The sequence below is a fragment of the Protopterus annectens genome, chromosome 2.part0 (assembly GCF_019279795.1).
Source record: "Protopterus annectens isolate FY-2018-M chromosome 2.part0, PAN1.0, whole genome shotgun sequence".
Lineage (NCBI taxonomy): Eukaryota > Metazoa > Chordata > Ceratodontiformes > Protopteridae > Protopterus > Protopterus annectens.
Genome location: NC_056728.1, coordinates 1,341,821,341 through 1,341,841,524, shown reverse-complemented (window position 1 = coordinate 1,341,841,524; position 20,184 = coordinate 1,341,821,341). Strand labels below are relative to the sequence as shown.

At 40.2% G+C, this 20,184-nt stretch overlaps 2 protein-coding genes across 2 annotated transcripts in view; one reads left to right on the top strand and one right to left on the bottom strand.

Annotated features, from left to right (window-relative positions):
• The window catches only part of UBA5 (ubiquitin like modifier activating enzyme 5), a 443,420-nt gene extending 436,552 nt beyond the window's left edge, over window positions 1–6,868 (bottom strand). The window contains exon 1 of the mRNA XM_044061527.1: window positions 6,593–6,868. Within this exon, the coding sequence (XP_043917462.1) occupies window positions 6,593–6,744 (152 nt within the window). The 5' untranslated portion in view covers window positions 6,745–6,868. The remainder of the gene's footprint in view (window positions 1–6,592) is intronic.
• A 526-nt stretch (window positions 6,869–7,394) lies between these two features.
• Window positions 7,395–20,184, top strand: part of ACAD11 (acyl-CoA dehydrogenase family member 11) — a 1,831,981-nt gene continuing 1,819,191 nt past the window's right edge. Inside the window, exon 1 of the mRNA XM_044061525.1 lies at window positions 7,395–7,823. Within this exon, the coding sequence (XP_043917460.1) occupies window positions 7,702–7,823 (122 nt within the window). The 5' untranslated portion in view covers window positions 7,395–7,701. The remainder of the gene's footprint in view (window positions 7,824–20,184) is intronic.

Below are 20,184 nucleotides of genomic sequence, written 5' to 3'. Positions count from 1 at the left end.
TTACAACTAGTTGATCTGCATGACTGGAGACTACTGTTTCCCATTTCTTCCACTCTGCTGTCCATTTGCTTCCTGTGTAGTTAGTGTTTGTCTTTTGCATTTCCACCATAATAAAGTCCAACTAGGACTTTGACTCCATATTTAGATTTTCTAGGTGGATCACTAATATCTCCTCTTGCCTGGCCCTGTCTGTTCTTCCCCTGCTGGCACAACTTGGTCGCCATTTCTTCTCATAGGCATGTACATTCTACTAGACTTCTTGCTGGCAGTTAGAATGCTTGGATTTAAATACTCACTTCCTGTTTACTTTTTAAATTTCTCTCTATCTCATCAGGGAGTGAGGGCAAGAGCTTGGTTACTGCTTGGGTCATCTACGATGTAATCAGGGTTTAATCCCTTGTATGCTATCAGAGTATACTACAAATCTCTTCTCTCAATGCTTCAGCCAAATTCACAGCAAGTTTACAGGTCACTGCACAATACTTCAGCTCAGCAGCATTTTGTGTGCCAGACAGTCTCACTGTTTTTTTAGCTGCAATGAATACAGGGAAAATTTTCGGTTACCAATGTTTTGTGATAAAAATGTACCTTTAACATTTATATGATTGGCTTGTTGTTTCTGTCTCAGTTTGTGTCTGAGCAACGTTCTAAAGTAATCCTTAAATGAAAATGTCAATTACACTAATATCGCCATACATTTATACTCTAAGAAATGTCATATGCAACAATAAATTGTTCTGTTCTCTCAATACAAACTGACCACAACATCACATTTGATTTAATTAATTCTTACAAATACATTATCTGTATTTCAAAACAAATACTTTCAGTACCTCACAGGTGTCAAGTACTATGAAAGAATACAGAAAGATCATTTTTACTCTTAAGGTGTGTGTTATTATCTGAACACTGGAGTCATACAATACCTACATTTTACATTGCAGCCTTGTTTGCTTTTATGGGCAAGCACATGGAATTGTTATGCAGCTGGACAGTGAAGCTCAACCTACCAAAGTTTCTCATAGTACAAGAACCCTAAAAGTCAGTTATCCCAACCAACTTTGCGATTTGTAAAAGCTTGTTTAAATTCACTCAACTATACAACTGGCCTTCCTTGAACTTGTCTAGTTTTGAAAGGGTAATACTAATCTTGCAGTGAAAGAAAAATGTTAAAGTGTTTTGAAACGGATACTACATGCACTGCTGCACTTGGCAGTTTACATGCCCTGATGCATTCCTCACCCTATCACTCCTAGTATAGATACAGCCCCTTTTTAATAAATAACTTTGCAAACTTTTTATTAAACCACTTCCCCAAAAATATATATGGAATCCCCTTGTAATATTAGACTAGACTAGGCGTGCAATGCATCCACAGACTTTAATAGGCCTATATGGCTCACAGCATCTTCAGGCCCATCTTACTTTGATGTCGCAGGTCACAAAGGCCAGGAGCATCAATAGTCCATGGATAAATACTAGGTTCTGTGTCTGCAGACTCACAAGCCTAGCCAATAACCAGAAGAGCTTAACCATTACATCAACCTCACTTCCCAGATTATAGTACCCCAGACAGGACTTGAACCCACAATCCCTGGATAGGAAGCAAAGACCTTACCCAGTAGGCCACTGGGACTTGATGATAGGTTTTCCAATATTTTTATTTTTTCAAAATTATTTAATAGGTTAATTTTTATTTTTTCCAAATTATTTAAAAGGTTCATGGGTAAAAACTAGGCAATCAACATGCAGACTATTACACCCCTAGTTAATAACTAGACAATGAGCTGTATCTTGTGTCTGTGTGGTAAACACCAACTGTTGTGCAAATCATCAGCGCCCTCAAAGGTCAGAATCAAACCCTGTACTTTATATCTTAAGCATTATACCAACCCCAATGCTATAAAAACAATACGCTAGCAGTCAGCAGACTTGCATGCCTAGCCAATAACCAGAAATGAGAAAAAACTTATACCCTGTATGTGTATGTGTGAGATTGTAACATTAACATTTATGGCAATCCTCCCTTTCTTTGTTAATCAGAGAAAAAAAAAACATGGAAAATATCACAAACTGACTGCACAAAGAAAAAAAGATGAAAGGTACCATATGACATAGTTCAAAAGGTGACAATATATCCTGCTTCAGTATTGAAAAGCCGATTCATAGTTATTTTGATCTCTTGCATTCTGTGAGCAGGTCGACGATCCAATGGGTGGTGGTGGGGTTAATTCCTAGTATGCTTAACTTTTCTATTATGCCCAAGGGGAAATAATGTCAAAGCCTTGGCCAAGATGAGGTAGGTGGTACTGTTTTACCTTCATATATTGCCTTGGTGACTTTCAAAGAAGTCCATTAGGGTAAGCAAGCACGACCTGTCTTTTACGAATCTGAACGGAGATGGACCCTGTGTGTGGAGGTTCACTATGTCCTTATTGATTAACTCAGTGAAATCCTTTCCATGGCATTACATATTTTGCTAGGCAAACATGCTTCATAACACCAAAGGGCACCATATGCCATTGTACAAAAGGTGACAATATATCTCATTTCAATACAGAAAAGCCATTTCACAGTTATCCTATGAGGTTAACCAACACACAGGGTCTGCTAGCTCTTTCCATATGTGCATACCCTGTACTTTACTGGTGCCGTTTCAAATGTTCAGCCTATACTGAGAAGAAAGTGGAGATCTTACAGTGACTCATGGCCAGTTTTAGGCACCAACGAACCCTGTGGTCGCTGGGGGCCCCCCAACCACAGCAAGTTATCTTCTTCTGATCTTGTTACATGCTTGTCAAACCAACAAAAGCTAGTACAGCATTCTTGTATACTTAATAAACCACATGGATAACTCTTATTTATGCCTCCTTTAAAATTCAAAGATATTTCCAGTTGTAGTAACAGTGTTTTGTCAAGTAACAGGCATCATAAGTCTATTAAATATTCTACAACTGACAATGCCGGTGGCTTAGTTAAATCCTGCTGTTGGACATTTTCTCCACTTGCTATACCTGTGGCTGCAGGGGGCCCCTACTAATCATCCTTGACTGTGTGTGGGCCCCACAAAAGCTGCTGCAGGTTGGGGGAAAATGAGGAAGAAAAAAATGTATTAATTTAATAATTATGCTCTTTAACCTGAACAGGGCTGTGATATGACCCTGTTAGATTGAAGATGATAATGAACATGAGCAAGGTATGCACTAGAGAGATCAGCAGCCCAGAGTGACTTATCTTGGTGAAAATTTTGGATTTTAAGAAGAGCTGATACTTCTGATAATCAGGGATTGTTTTCTCTTTCAGGGAGTTTTATAAATACAAGCATAACACCAGATAGTATAACTCTCAATTCCTTTGCTTAAGAATTCAGTGCAATCCCAAAAATAATAAGAATAAAGGCTCAGAATCAGGGCTACATTTTAATTACTCTAATGCACTTAAAAATTTAGTAGAACACCTTTTGCATCAGCATGTATTTTTGGACCATAAGTATAAAACTCAGATGTCTGGATTGATTGACTGTAATCCTGAATGACTTACCAGGCAAATCAAACTTTTTGCAAAGTTGAAAGCAAATGTATGAACAAAATCAGGGAGAGTGACAGGTATGCATTACTGCTCAACGGGGTAAATAAGTGATTTACCCCTGCTGCTATTTGACGACTGCTAAACAGAAGTCACTGATCTAGTGTGGCAGTACCAGACTGTATAAATGGACACTGGGGGCTCCCTTAATCATCCTCGACTCTGTGGGGACCCCCACAAAAGCTACTGCCGATTGAAGAAAAATGAGGACAAAAAAGTATCAGTTTTCTGACTGAGCTGAATGAGGACAAAAACTGTATCAATTTTCTGACTGAGCTGTTTAACCTAAACAACGCTGAGATATGAACCTTTTGGGATAAATCTAATAAGAACCTCTGGTTTCAACCACACCCATTCTAAAAACAGCCCTGCTCAAATGTGTGTGTACAGAAAGCTGCTTGGATCTGGGGATTGTGTGGGTATTACAACTTTAAATTTTCATCAGTCAAACCTTAGAGGTGTGCACATGAAATCATTATAGATTGTGCTTGAGCTGAGGACAGTGTGGTCATGGTTTATTTACTTTTCGCACAGACCTCAGAGGTGTAAAAAGAAGGTTACTATAGCTTGTGTAAGGGTGGTGTACTGTCTAAGAGCAACAAATTAGAATACATTACTGAAATCATTCTCACAGTCACACATCAGGCACATATACATGGGGCTGGCTTTAAGGGTTAAGGGTGAGGAAGCATGCTATATATACATATATCAGTAGTCACTTGAAATATATGGCTAAGGCAATTTAAACCTCTGCTCTCATCCTAGTCCAACATCAGAGCGATGTATTGGCAGTGAATGTCTTTTGGGGGGGGGGGGTAGTTAGGGAAGGAGACCATTCCCAGATAAAACCTATGCATTTCCACAACTGGCTTGTTAGTTTATTGTGAGCTACTATTTTGTCAACTTTGAACATTAACCTTGGGCACAACTTATGTCTTCCTTGAAAGAAAAAAATAAAGACTGAAATTCTTTTCTTTTTCGTGATTTTTGTTTAGGCCACCATTGGAATAAAATGCTAAGAAACTGCTCTAAAATGCATCACAGGGCACATATATAACCCCTATGGCATTGGGGGCACCAGCTTAATTAAGTTATTTCCTAAATAGTTATTACTGCGCTGTCTTGGTTAGGAAAGGAGTACTAAAAAAATGCAAAGAAAACTAAAGCTGAACAGCAATAGTGAATTTATTTCCTTTATAATAATTTTTGTTCAAGCTATTATGGGATAAAAAGGTTCTGTAAAAAAATGTTTAAAATGCACTGCAGAGCATATAGAAAGTTATGGCTTCTTGAAAAAGCTGAGAGCAAGGCAAAATGTGAGAAAAGGAAGAAAAAAAAAGTAATGTGCATGCTATCGGAGGCCAAAAGGCGGTGGTGGATCAGAGGAGAGGACTGGAGGGTGTGTGTGTGTGTGTGTGTAGGGGGGGGGGTGTTGAAACAGTAGGCCTAGTCATCACTTCATTTAAGTCCAGACCTGTACATATAGTTGTTGTAATGTATCACTGTTGCAACTAAATGCCAGTAACTGTAAATGTTCCTTTGTTAGACAGGTCAACAAAGTGTGGTATATCGGCCTGTTGTAATGTAACAGCTTGTAGCTAAGGTCTGTCTGTGCGTACTACTCCTAAAAGTTTGTAGCACAAACTAAAAGGTTTCTTAGGAGGTGTGGCATTGACAGGATGATACTTATACTGGAAGTGCCTAGGGGTCCCCCAAAATGCTAACACGGCCCTGCAGTGACCCTCAAATACTAGGGCCCCTGCTGCTGTAACTGTTCCCTTTTCTGGGGAACTTATGCACATCCTTCATTTGGGCAATATCCCTAACTGAATGAGTAAGGCAGCTTTCCAGAGATTCACTCACGTTGTTGTTGCCCGTTTAAGTTGCTGTCAGTAGCAGACAAAGACATTGTAGGTACAAATGCACAGAAATCACAACCTCATTTAAAGCATATGGGGTTGAAAATGATACAACATGCCCACTACACGTTTTGCGTGCAGGCTACATTTACGCACAACTCAGAGTCTTAGTATGTCTAAGATTTTGGGTTTCTTTCTTTTGGCTTTTTCCCGGCTAGGGGTCGCCACAGCGGAACTCCGGTCCGCTAATGATTGGCAGAAGATTTTTACGTACCGAGTTGCCAGCTCTGACGCACAACCTTCAACGAAGGAACACCCATTCACGCACGTCTCCACACAGAAGACGCTCTAGCTGAGAATCGAACCGACAGCGTCTTACTGTGAGGCGACAACACTACTGCAGCACCACCACCACAGTCTGTCTAATATTTTGGGTATAAACCCTAAACTCAAATTCCTGTAACTGGAGTTTTCAATGACTTTCTGCCATAGCTCTCAACCTTACATCGCCAAAATGAGGAACACTCACCTTCATAATGTGGAACAAATGGGCAAAATGTGGAACATATACTAATGGCTTACTAACAACTTCAACTAGGAAGGTCATTGGATGGTTAAAATATGCTGGCTTTACTTATAAAGAAGATAATTTAATGAATGATTAATTTCTATTTACCATGGATTTCACTTTAAAAAATTCCTAACACTGAATGTGTGACAGACTCTTTCAATGTGGAACTTCGAGGAACATGAACTTTTTAAGACCCCAAATGAGGTACGTTCCTCGTAATGTGGTACACTTGAGAGGTATGCTTTCTGCTGTTAGATTTGCGGCTTTCAAGTATGACTACAACACTGACATTCTGAACCAAAGTCTACACTAGCTTTATACTTAATGCTGCTATTTCATTCTACAGGACTCCTCTTATGATGAGTAAGACGTTACCAACTTAGATCTATTGTCATAAGTCTCAGCGGCAGATTTGTAAGTATCGGCTACGCCTGTGCTCATTCCCTGCACATTTTCTTCAGCAACTTCCCATGTATATTAATCCCCTTTAAGCCAGACATAATAACTGAAGTCACCAGACAGCATCCTCTCAATGAAAACTATAAATCATTAGTTTGTGCAGCCTAGTTGAACACACCTGTAAGGGTTAGAATCCAACACTTCAGCGCTCATTTTTTCAATCTTAGGTCTGTGGCTTTGGTCATCAGAACATCCTCGTTTATTTCTCTCTGTGGCTAGTTCTTCTTCCAGTTGTTGGATTCTGACCTCTAGTTCTTTAAAAGTCGCCATCAAGCATGCACCTGCTGTAAAATACAGAAATACAAACGAAACAATCTTCTCCCTGCAGGAAACCAAACATTCAATTTAAAATGACACGTCTACTCAGTTTTAGACCTCTGTGTTATGTGCAACCTGCTAAAATACTCTCTGCCACCATTACAAACTACGTTTTGGTTCCTACAGTACAAACGTTCCCTTACGAGTTTGAGTGACTTAACAATTCCCAGGCTCATGGGGTTTATGAATGAACAGCCGAAAGGAGATAGCATACAAAGATAAAATGTTCTCTTGTGAAGATCTCAGATAGAGTATACATTTTAGAGAACATATTATCTATAACTACTTATACATTATTAGGCTATGGTTAGGGATAACTGTAAACTGATTTCCTACAGAAGTACAGTTATATTACAATGCTTATCAGTGAAGACGCATTAAAAGACTTTAACAAAAGTTTTTCTCCTCTGCCAGAATTGCAGCATTTAATTCATTTCGTTCTGCAGCTGAGCCCCTCAGTTTCAGCAAATCACATGTACAGGAGTGATTTCAATATATGCAACTGCCAATGTATGCGTGGCTGGCAAGCAAACATGCATTAGTTGCAGACATCACGGCTATGTTCTTATCAATCACACAAGCCACACCCATTTCTGCACAGTCCGAAGCGGGTGGGGGACTGGTTCTACAACATTGCCTACATCATAAATATGTACACGTTATGCTTAAATAAAAGATTATCAGTTCAGACACAACCTTTCTTTAAAGCGTACTTTAAAAGTATGCACATTCCCAACTACTGAGTGACCGGAAGCCTGTTGCTAAAATTCTCAATAACTAGTAATATATAGATACTGTGGAACTACAACGTACTCGTAGTTGTGTAACGGAAATGGACTAGTAACTTTGCTACGGATTGCTTTGTAGACTTTGCCCTCCTCGGTGGTGTGATTAGTAGAGCATTCAGAAATGGCTGACACAATCGAGGTTCTGGAACAGCAACGTTTCAACGAAAAGGCACTTGATCTTTGTTTATGTAGCAGTCTAGTAGGGATTTCTACAAACACAGGTCTAAAAGTCAGACAATACAGGTAAACCATTTTTCCAAAAACTAGTAGGCGGGGCAGAGGTGCTGAGATGCCGGCGTAATTGAGAAAATATACTGTTTTTTTCTCAAGTATTACCCTTTGGGTGATAGTGCTGCACTAAGACAAGTTCCTTTACTGTAATATTAAAACGAAGATATTTTAGTTTACTGAAACGTCAAGTTTTATAGGGTTTCCACATTTTCAAATGCCCAAAGTGGGACATTTTTGGTACAAACCTCAGATTTTGTAGGGCAAAACACATACATACCCACAGCCAGTACAAAGGACAGAACTTCACCTTTTGCCTAAATGAAAGCTTATTTTTGTAGCATTTTAGTTGCTTATTCTGTTTCTTATATCATTTAGGTGTTTCAGATACAGAATGACTGTTTTATGCAACTATTACATAAAGTATAGGAAATATGTTTGTCCTAAAATCTCAGGACATTTGTGATTTTTTTCGATTTATTTGCAGGACACAGCTGCCCAGAAGGACTGTCCCTCTCAAAGTGGGGCAGGTGGTAACCCTATGATCAGCTCACGAGAACCGATATTTTGCCAATACCAAATGCCTACCTCTCAACTGTACAGATTGTCTGTCGTAGAATTTTCAGATTTTTATCCTCATATTTTTAGCCCGTTTTTCATAAAATTGTGATTTTTCTGGCAAATTAGTGCCAAATCATTAAAGACTGAAGTTAGAAAATAATGAGACATTTAAGTTTCAGACTTTGTGCCCTCCAGAAAATTCATGCTACCGCAAAACCTATTATTGTATTAACTTTATAAGTTTGTAAGAGCAAGCTTTAAAAATTGTCCCTATTTTTAGGCCTCTGTCCCACTTTTATTTATGGCTTTGGCCAGATTTCTTGCTCTAAGAGGTTGAGAGGTATGAATGCATTACTTATTTTTCTGAGTAATAGGATGTGCAGTAGTAGTAGTAGTAGAAGTAAGAGTGATGTGGAACTCACCGTTCTTCATTTTTTTTATTAAGGGAGGCACATACCTCTCAGGGACATCTTGATTTTGACTCAAAGTTTATCACAGTCCCTTTTAATCCCTTCGAAAGTTGGTGACCTTTGGAGAAAAGGTGGTGAGCTATACTTAAATGTTGTTGTTTGTCTTTCGGCTTTTCCCAGTAAAGGGTCGCCACAGTGGAACTCTGGTCCACTAATGATTGGCAGTAGATTTTTACGAAATGCCGAGGTGCCAGCTTGACGCCCAACCTTCAACGAAGGCACGTCCATTTGCACACGTATGTCTTTTGAACGCTACCCAACCGTGGGGAGGACATGCATACTCCACACAGAAGGCACTCCCAAGCCCAGCCGAGAATCGAACAGGAGAACCTCTTGCTGTGAGTTAACAACACTACCGCCGTACCACCGCGGCATGTGGTGAGCTATACTTAATAAATAATGACAATAATAGTTACATATTTTTTTACTTCAAAAATGTATTTTAATTCGCATTCTCTTGTTCTGTCAGTGTTTCTAGTTGATAGGACTAACACCAGTTGATGGGACTAATATTTTAAAACTGTCCCAGTGGTCCCTGATTCTGTTGAGATTTGTCCTTGATTGATTGAGAGCTATGGGCATGAGTCTTAATAGCAATGACATTATCTTTCTGACAGTCATTAAACAGAATTTATAGCCTTTTAATAGGTTCGTAAGTTAGTACTAGGCTAACTGTCCTAGTGGCCCATTTTAAGCCTAAACAAATTTCTCAGCCCATTTGGTGTTTAGATTACCTTTATCCCTCCATTGACTAGATTTGTATTACACATAGTGATAACTAGAATGATAAAAAGATACAAGAAGGGTCCCAGGTAGGGTATTGTATGTCATTCAATAGCTACCTGCGTCCATTAGTAGAGAACAGGTCAACCCTGGGGTACATTTCTTATTTCCTATCCATAGAGCCAAGTTACGCTTGAATATGTTCAGGGATAAGCTTTACTTTACATGGGTGGAGAGTGTGTTCCAGAGCAGTGTTATCCACTGTGAGATATACCTGTCTCTCCAAAACATTCTGTTGATGTTTTAGAGGAGGTTCATCAGAGATGGGTCAGGGGATGCTTTGCATGCCAGACATAGGTCATCTCTTAGTAGTCTGCAAGAGACCAAATGTAAGAGTTGGTGCAGGTATGGTAAATTGCTTAAGTTGAGCATCCTTTTAGAAAGGTACCTCTGTGTGCATTCCACCTGTTGCACAGGTCTGGACATTTATATACAAAAGTTGGTATTGTACTCAATTATTGGCCTTATGAGGGCTGAATAGAGGGGGGTCAATGGCATCCCTTGGAGGACTTCTCACAACAGTGGACACATGGATGAAAGTTAGGTTGCTGTCCACATAAGTACACAAATCCTGAATGACTGGGTCATCTCTTAAGGGCATATTGTCAGTGTGTTAGTTCCAGGGGGGGTTGTGGGGATTGACTTACCAAAGGATACTGCAATGCATTTTTTTGGCATTTAGCTTTAGTCCATGATTCTGGTACTAGTTATTTGTTTGGGACAAGCCTTCCTGCAGAGTAGCTAAGTCTTTTTTAGGGATTCTGTAACTTCACTGATCTTGTAGTCATCTGCAAATGTAGTCAGCCAGTGTCCCTTAGTATAGGCTTTAACTTCAGAGAAGTAGATGCGAAACAGGAGCTATCCTAGCTCCAAGCTCTGGGGACTCCACTGGTAACTGGTCTTTTTGTGCTCATAGCTTTTTCTGTTTTGATCTCTTGCATTCTATCCATGAGTCATTTGGCAATCCATTGGGTGATCTAGGGGTTAATTCCTAGTATGCTTAACTTTTCTACTACACCAGAGTGGGGGATTGTGTCAAACGCCTTGACCAGGTTGAGCTAGGTGGCATGCACTGTTTTGCCTTCATCTATTGCCTTGGTGAATCTTTCAAAGAAGTCCACTAGGTTGAGTAAGCATGACCTACTTTTGACGAATCTGAACTGAGATGAATTCTGAGTTTAGACATTCCTTATGTCCTTACTGATTAACTCAATGATAATCCTTTCAATGGCTTTACATATGATGCTGGTCAGATTTATGGGTCTGTAATTTCCCAGGTCAGAGGAGGATCCTGTCTTGTTTAGAATATGACTGTGTTGAGGCTGAGATTGAACAATGTTGTAAGGGGCTTAGCTAAATCATGCTATTCAGGATGCATCCTGGGATGTTGTCTGGACCCATTGATTCTTTTTTTTTTAGTTTTTGAGAACATTTTTAGGACTTGGTCATTTGTGATACAGTAGCTTGTGAGTGATGTCACTTTTAGGTATTTCTTGTGAGACAGATGGGGGGGGGGGGGACAGGTGTAAAGTTTGAGATGACTTTATCAGTCAATAGGTTACCTATATCAGTGTCAGTGGTGCAACAGGCAGCACATTCACCCTTGGTTCTGAAGGTTCTGGGTTGTAATCCTGCACCAGGTACATTGATTGCGGGGGGGGGGGGGTACTGCACTTCTGAGTGTGTCATCCTTCATATGAAATGTTAAACTGAGGTCCCACCTGCTGAGTTCGATGTAATTCAGGTGGATGTAAGAGATTACACAGAACTTATTGAAAAGAGTAGTGGAAATTCCCCAATGTCCTGGCCAAATGTTCCCTAGCAGTGTAAATACCACTTCAGGTCTCCCCTACTAGCCTAGTGAGACTAACCCAGTCAGTTAAGGATACATAAATAAATAAAAATGAAGAAAATATCTTTAGCTTCAGTGAAGGTGGCATCATTCACAATCATCCCAGCACATCACTGCACTGCGCTCCTGAAATTTCAAAGTTAACTAAAGAAAGGGCCTGTGATTATCCTTAGCTTGTTTGGCTATCTTCATCTAAAATGTGGCTTTTCCTTAGCTTGGTTGACTATCTTCATCTAAAATGTGGCTTTGATGGACTTGACTAGGCAGCTGAGTTGATTGTGTAATGACAAAAGATGTATTATTTTGGGGACTGCACTTTTTACTTTTGGCAACAATTTTCTTTTTATTGTATAGTTTGTTGATATTATAGTTCCCCAGTAGGGAGGTTGCTTCTGAGGTTTTCCATGCATTTATTTCTCCAGGGAACAGGTATTTCTATGCACCTATTTTCATGCTGGAACAGTTCTCTAGAGTACAATTCCACATAAGCATCAGAATTTTCATGGTTTGGGGAGGATTTGAAGCTTGCTAACAGATCAGTTAGGAGTAGATAGTTTGTCTTGTAGAAGTTTCTAAAGGTACTATGAACAATGGGAGCCTCTGGTTTCAATTTTATTTTGAATAAAACATCTTTATGGTCAGTCCTAAAATGGATAATAATATCCATGGGATGGTGCAATATGCTGCTATATTGGTAAAAACAATGTCTAATATGTTGTTTTCACTAGTGGGTAGTCTGACTTTTTGTTCCAGGGTACACATGTTAACAAAGTTCAAAATCTCTGTGCTTGTTCATTCATGGTGATGTAAGTTTCACAGTCAATAGACCGGGATGTAAAATCACCTAGGAGGATGGTATTGGGATTAATTGTGAGAGACTCCAGCTCATGTAGATATGTGCTGTGGCTTTCTTGGATCATACAAGAGGTTCTGTAGCTAGCCAGTGTATGATAAAGAATCTTCCTCATAGTGATTCAGATATAAAGAACCTCAAGTACATCAAGGTGCTTAACCAGTCTTAATGCGAGTCTCTCATGGACAAAGAGTGAGACCCCTCCACTTTTCTTCTCCTCCTGTGCAGTGCCTGGACTAAATGTGTGGAAAGTGTTATAGCTCTGCACTGCCACAATACTCTTTGCTGTTTTAAACCACATCTCAGACACCAAACAGGCATTAGTATCCACCATGGTGAGGGGAGCTTGGAAGTGGAGTTACTAGTTTAGGATCTTGGCATTGTTCAACAATACCTTCATATTTTATGTTGCTTGTTTTGTTATGTTAGCAGATTTATCTGGTTGGCATTGCTTGAAAAAAGGCACTATAGGTGTGGATAAAGTCTTTCCCAATGTACAAAAACCTAACAGAGACAGGTGCAGGCCAGAGCTGATAACTATTTTTTGGCACTTCAGAGTTCTGCACTGTCTTTATTTTTGCTTGACTGAATTATTTATATATTTGCTGGCATTATTTTCTGATCTGTGCTGAAACATTTTTCTCCCACTATATTGCTGTTGTGTTCTTAAAGTTGGTAAAACTGGTCTAACAGTTTTTGTGTTATCTGATTGTCTCAAGGCTTGCTGGTATAAAAAAAAAATTCTCTTTTTATAAATTCATGCATATCATTGCTAGAATCGCCTTGTGTTCAAAATGAGAGTATTTCTCAAATGATCTGGAAATATAAAGCTGATAAGTATATTTTTTGGCACTTCAGAGTTCTGCACTGTCTTTATTTTTGCTTGACTGGATTATTTATACATTTGCTGGCATTGTTTTCTGATCTATGCTGAAACTTTTTTCTCAAACCATGTTGCTGTTGTGTTCTTAAAGTTGGCGGCTTTTGCAGTTGCCTGCCCCTACTGTAAATTTGATCTGGGGCACTCCCCCCTTTCCCATCTCATTAGTTCATTCTATCTAATACAGAGATCATTTGGGAAGGCCAAACCCCTTAGTTCCCTTAACCTTAAATTATCTTATGTTCCTGCTTTCTCCCCTTTTACTTTATATATAAAAAAAACAAAACAAAAAACAAAAAAATACACTTTATTCAGCTGCTTATATTTTTCTAATTTGTGTTTCTTCCTACTTCTCTGTTACTTCATTTTGCTTTTTCCTGCTACTTGCTGACTGTTCTCTAAAGTGTTCAACTGCATCTTTTCTGTTGCATTTATTACTACTTGTTTTTAGCCTATGTAAATTAAGTGTTATTCTAAGCTCTTAGTTTTGGTTTAAGCACTTGGGCTTTAGGCCCACCCCCTTGGCTGTCCCTGGCCTTTCTCCCTTAAATTCTGACAAATGTGGATGGACAATTTCCTACAGTTTCTCCTGCCAGTGTGGTTGATATGGGCAACCTGTGACAGCGTAGCAAATACCTCATGTACACAGACAACTGTCTACTACTACCATCTAGGAACACAATTTGTGAGAGATGCAGTTACATTAGGAACCTAGAGTCCAAGCTCTGTCCCCCTCAAGCCAGTATATCTGACACTGAAAAGGTTGTCAACACAATCACTACACCTCAAACACCACCCACACCTACACAACACACACCTACATATGCAGAGGTCCTTCACATAAACGTAGCCAAACCAAGGAGGTCTCCGAGGCAAAAACACACGCGATCTCCACAGTCCTCTACACCACATACCACACGTAGTCCATGCACGTGTGCCTCACAACCACTAAGGCTTCACCATAAACCCAACATATTAGTCATAGGAGACTCCATTGTGAGACACACAGATGTGCCTCTCACCAGGCTGGATAAGGATAAAGTCAAGGTTAATTGTCTGTCCGGTGCTAGAATCCACCATATCACACACGCACTCAAGTCTCTCAACAACAGGTACTGTTATGACTCTGTCATACTCCACGTTGGTGTGAATGACTTGAGACATACCTCTCTGGACTATAAGAAGAGAGACATGATTGAGCTCACTGATTGTGACCCAGGCAGGTATGTCCCTAGCCTTAAGCAGCATTCTGCCATCACCCAGAATGAGAGGTGTACCTCTCTGGACTATAAGAAGAGAGACATGATTGACCTCACTGATTGTGTCCCAGGCAGGCATGTCCCTAGCCTTAAGCGCATTCTGCCATCACCCAGAATGATTGACTTTATCAATTGGCTTACTTTCTGGTATCATTCCAGGGGGATCCAGTACCTGACAGCCTGGGAAGGTATTGACAAGCCATGATGCTTTGCCAGAGATGTCCTGCATCTGTCTCACCAGGGCTTCATGTTTCTGGCAAAGGCTATTCCCTCCCTTATAGTGCCTTTTGTAGGAAAAGTGATGTTGTTAAAACTGCCAACATAAAAATTTCAACAAAACACAAATTTAAAAGTCGGGCTGCGGAGTCTAAACATGAAACTGCACTCATTGCAAGTATTCCTAACCCTGAAAAATGCTGACATCTGTGCAGTCACAGAAACCTGGTTTAAAGCTGTGGAGAGCACCCCAGCCTTAACTGGTTACTCATTCTGTCATACATTCAGACCCCAGACTGTGGGCAGTAAAGCCAAAGGAGGTGGAGTTTCAGTATACATTAAAGATGTACACACCTCCAGGCTGGTCAAACAGTATGATGCATGGGAGACACTACAGGTGCAGTTAACCATTGACAAGATCCCTATTCAAATCATAGCTAGCTACTGGCTCCCAAATCTAATGCCCAATCCACCTATTTGGACCTGTTCAAATCTATCAAGATTCAACCCTTTACCCTGAGCCTGGGTGACTTTAGCTTTCCAAACATAGATTGGAAGAACTACTCATGCCAGAACACAAATGCCCAGAGATTCCTTGATTTTTTTCAATCAAATGCCTCGGAACAACTAGTCGATACCCCCACAAGGGGTGATAATATCTTGGACTTGGTATTAACCACCATGAGTAACCACTGCAAGCATCCCTATAGTATTATCCTCCCTGGTAAGATCCAGCCACAAAGCGGTCACTTTTGAAGTCACCATCTCCCCCAACCCCCTTCTAGCTAGGATTAGACTTAAAAACGTCTCCAAAGCTGATTGCAGACTCCTGAGGGATGGTATAAACCACTTCAAAGCACCCTCCCCCTCTGTAGTAATGGGCACCAATATGCAAAACTACACCAAAGCACTATATGAGCATTTATATAGATGCATAGAGTCAGGAATACCCGACGGGACTAAATCATCCTCCGCAAGGAAGAGTAAACCTCTGGTGGACATCTGCAATAAATAAACTCTATAACAAAAGAAAAAAATTGCTGTCCAAGACCAAGAAGGAGCAGGTGCCCAGTTGGAAGCAATGTCTCCTTAGCCTGAACAAGCTAATAAGAGCACTAGTGAAATCCTCCAAAGCAAACTTCGCGTCCAAATTGGCCACATTGACTAGAGACAGTCATAAGACCTTCACATATGTCCAAAACCTCAAAGGAAGCACCCAGATCTGTTCAGAACTGGTGGTCAAGGACATCACGTATACAAATGCCGTCGATATAGCAAACTTGCTGGCTGATAGATTCAGTGAAAACTTTACCCCTCTGTCCCCCCCCAATCAGTAAATCAGGACATCCACAGTACCTGCCCCCTTCCCCTTATATCTAGGGAACAGGTCGTCGCTACTCTCTCAAAGGCAAAAAAAAAAAATACAGCTTCCATGGGATCCGATAACCTCCCAGGCTGCATCCTACATGAACACAGGCAAGAACTTGCAGTACCACTAGGCACCCTATACAACCAAAGCCCGAGTACTGGCTTCATCCCAGCTGAGTGGAGGACGGCCACTGTCATCCCTTTACTTAAAGGTGGAGTGTCCACCGATCCATTAAATTATAGACCCATCAGCCAAACTAGCCTGATCTGCATGGCCATTGAACGGATTATCATTGTCCTCATTAACAAGAATATTGGCAACCTGCAAACACTTGATCCCACACAGTCTGGCTGCATCAAGGGTAGGTCATGTCTGCTAAACTTGGTTGATTTCTTTGAGACAGTCACCAAAGCCATGGATGAGGAGAAAACAGTGCACACCACCTACCTTGACATGACCAAAGACTTTGACACTATTCCCCACTCGGGCATAATAGATAAACTCTCTCAACTAGGCATCAATCAATATGTTACTAGATGGGTACAAATTGACTCACTGATAGAACCCACGTAGTCAAAATAGGGGAAGCCACCTCAAGTAGTAGACCAGTAACAAGCGGCATATCCCAGGGTTTGGTATTGGGGCCTCTGTTATTTGGGATATACTTTTCTGAGGTGCAGGACAAAACCAGTGGGCTATGGCCAAGTTTGCAGATGATAGCGAGCTGGGTGCTGTCCTCAATTCCCCTAGTGATGTGGACATCCTCCAAGAGGGTCTCACTCAGACAAAAAACTGGTGCCGGAAACATGGCCTCAAGCTGAATACCAAAAAATACATCATCATCCCATTTAGGGAGAGTGACGTCTCCACAAATTATCACATTAATAACAACCTCCTAAGCATACAATCATTCATGAGGTATTTGGGTACCCAGGTTGATAGCAACCTGACTTTTGACCACCATGTTGCTTCTATTGTATGGAAAGCCTTCTGCATGGCTCACCTCATAAGTAAGGGTATCTCATCCAGGGACAAGGAAGTCGTATCATCCCTGTATTCTTCCCTTATAAGGCCCATTATTGAGTACAATGCCCCTTTCAGCATGTACCTTGCAAAGCACATGCAGCAGCTGGAGAGAACACAGAGGTTCCTCACCAGCAGAATCCAGGGCCTCAAACATCTACCATACACAGGCTAAAAGCCCTATCCCTCTACTCAGTTTCAAACAGACTCCTTTGAGGTGACCTCTGTCTGGCATACAAGGCGATCACAGACCCCACTTTCATGGGACTGCTGCATATCCGCAAGTCAAGCTCCACTCGAGTAACCTGCACGGGCAGCCTCAACCTGGTCTGTGACATCAACAAGACTTGATGGTGGGACAGATTTGTGCTCCAGAGACTCCTCCATCTGTCGAATAGACTCCCTCTCCACATCAAGCAGAGTACCTCTTTACCCCTTTTTAAGCGCAACCTGGATAACTGGATGGGAAACAGAAAATATACCCCTGGAATTCCACCCATGTCCCTGCTGGACAGGGACATTGGGTGCTGATTTCTCTAAACATGGGCTAAACTCTTGGCTAGGCTTATAAGGGCCTCAAGGCCAGTAGTCTAGTAACCTCCTATGATCCTTGGTGAAGCAGCAAGGTCTGTTGAGCATATTCTCCCAGGCTGACAAGTATTGGACCCTCTTGAAATGACACCAAAAATTAAGCCAATTATTAAAGTCAATTATTTTTGTATGTATTGCAGTATCATTTTTGGAGATGGTAGAATGCTACTCAATGCTAGACTCATACCTGCCCAGGACACACAGTCCGAGAACTCCCTCGTGTCTGTCTTCATATATCCCTTTATATAGTCCAAGGAGGTTTATTTCAAGTCATTGAAATGCTCATGTACAGTGACAGAGCTGTACCCGTTCAAAAAGTTGAGTGTGTGAGTGATCTTGTGGATTCTGTCACCAGAAAAGCAGCTAAGTGTCACTCTTTCCTTATTCAGCCTGATAAGAATTATGTCAGTATGCCTTACAGTTGAGTCACCAGTGACTGGAATGTTTGGTTGGGTAGATGTCTGCCTTACAGGCTCAACATCTGTGACTTTGGTGCTCCTTAAGCTATGTGTGTTGATGGGTTTTGTAGGTCTGGAGAGTTGATGAGGGTACTTTATGCCTGTGTTAAGAACCTCAGTGTATGAAGGATTATGTCTGTTACGTTGGATGTGGTTTGGTGTGGTGCTGATGATTCTGATGTCAAAGGTATTTGTGAGTGAGGTTTTTAATCTCTAATGACATGTATACATGTCTCACACACTGCATTGTGTTATTTGAGTGATAGATGATTGTCAGCAGGATGATACAATTGCTACATTGTCTCAAGATACCCATCTCAATCATCCTAGCAGTAGGAATTGTGGGGAGAAGCTGGTCCATGGTTATAACAGAAAACCGCTCAAAGTACAGGGATTTGCTTTCGGATGCAGGGGTTACTATAGGTAGACATGCTACTATAAAGTATGATGGGTCTGAGTTACTAGGGCTGAGATGTATGGATATCCCTGTTTGTGACTTAGCTACATCATAAAGTATGTTACTTGTACTTGGTGCAGTTTAGATAAACCTCCAACCTAGTTTTTTGGTTATGTAGATTTTGCAGGCTTCTTATAAGGGGATAAAAGCTTTTTGCACTGACAGCCTAATGGAGAATGAGTCCAACAATGGCCTGTGCTCAGTGCACTTTTTTTCCCCTTTTTGATAAAAAAAAAACTGTTTTGGAATTCCTACAAGTCACCAAGGTCAGTGCAACTCGTATGTCTCAGTTCAGGGCTTTTCATGTTTCTCAGAGTCTTGCAAAAAAGACCCTGGGTGAGTGTAGCTTGGAGCAAGTTGTAGGAGATGAGTTTAGGAGGAATCCAATCACAAAATAGCTAATGGATCAGCCAGTGAAGATCTGGGGCACACGTTCTTACACCACTATGATTAAGCTTGGGTATCAGTGTTATAGGTTCATAGGTAGGTACTAGGCTATTGGTCCTAGGGCCTATATAAGCCTACCAATAAATCCAAAAAAGCCCAAACGGATGATGAAACAATAAAGCGAACTGTACGCTAAGCCACTTAGTTTATTCCACACACAAAATCATTAATGCTTACAAAAATAAGTTTTCATTTCATAATACACTTCATCAGATGTGGGCTGGAATAAAAACAATCCCATTTAAGTAACCTTCCCTTTACAATTCCACCAGTGAAAGCACAGACCATTATATTTAATTAAAAGAACACTCAAACCAATCAATTAAAACATATACATGAAATTAATTCGTATTTCAAACCAAAAATTCAGTCATGTCAGTGACTGTTTTGCTCATACATACATTTTAGATCATTTAAAAAAAAACTTTATAAACACATTGATAATATAACTTAAAACATAAATACTTAAGACCATCTTTGTTGTTTAATATTACCATTAAGACTTGTTATTATATAAGAAGATTTGGCTCCATCTTGTGGATTGTTTTGGAAACAAGTGAAATAAAAATAAAAAAAAGAATTGTTATGATAACACACTTTTAAAAGCAGCTTCCAAATGCATTTTAAAACCACAAATAGTGATGTTAAAAATATGTTCGTCCTGGCATTTCATTAAATTTAGCTTGTTTAATAATTTTGATAATTCTCCAGGAGTCAGATGCTGTTTGAAATCCCTTAGGTATACCTAAAACTATTGTATTGGGTATTTACAATAACATCCTTCATAATTATAATTTAGCTACTCAACTTTAAAAGGGAAGTAATTGATGTGTGCTCATTCAATCCTGTTTTTTTGTTGGCTTCCAGGGTAATGTGCCACCAGAGCTCCTTACATTCAATAGTTTCTTCCCATAAACCACCCCAGTCATTTTTATCCACTTTTTCCAGGACAAAAAATAAGTAGTGGGCATTAGTACATTCTTGGCTATGTTTATATAAGGCATTCGTGTCTTTTTTATGTTGCACATCATATGTATGCTCATATAGTCTTTTTCTTAGTCTACATTCAGTTTTTCCAATGTAGAAAGTGTCACAGGACTGGCACTTTGCCAGATAAACAAGGCCACTGGTGTCTTAATTTGTGAATTCCTTACTTT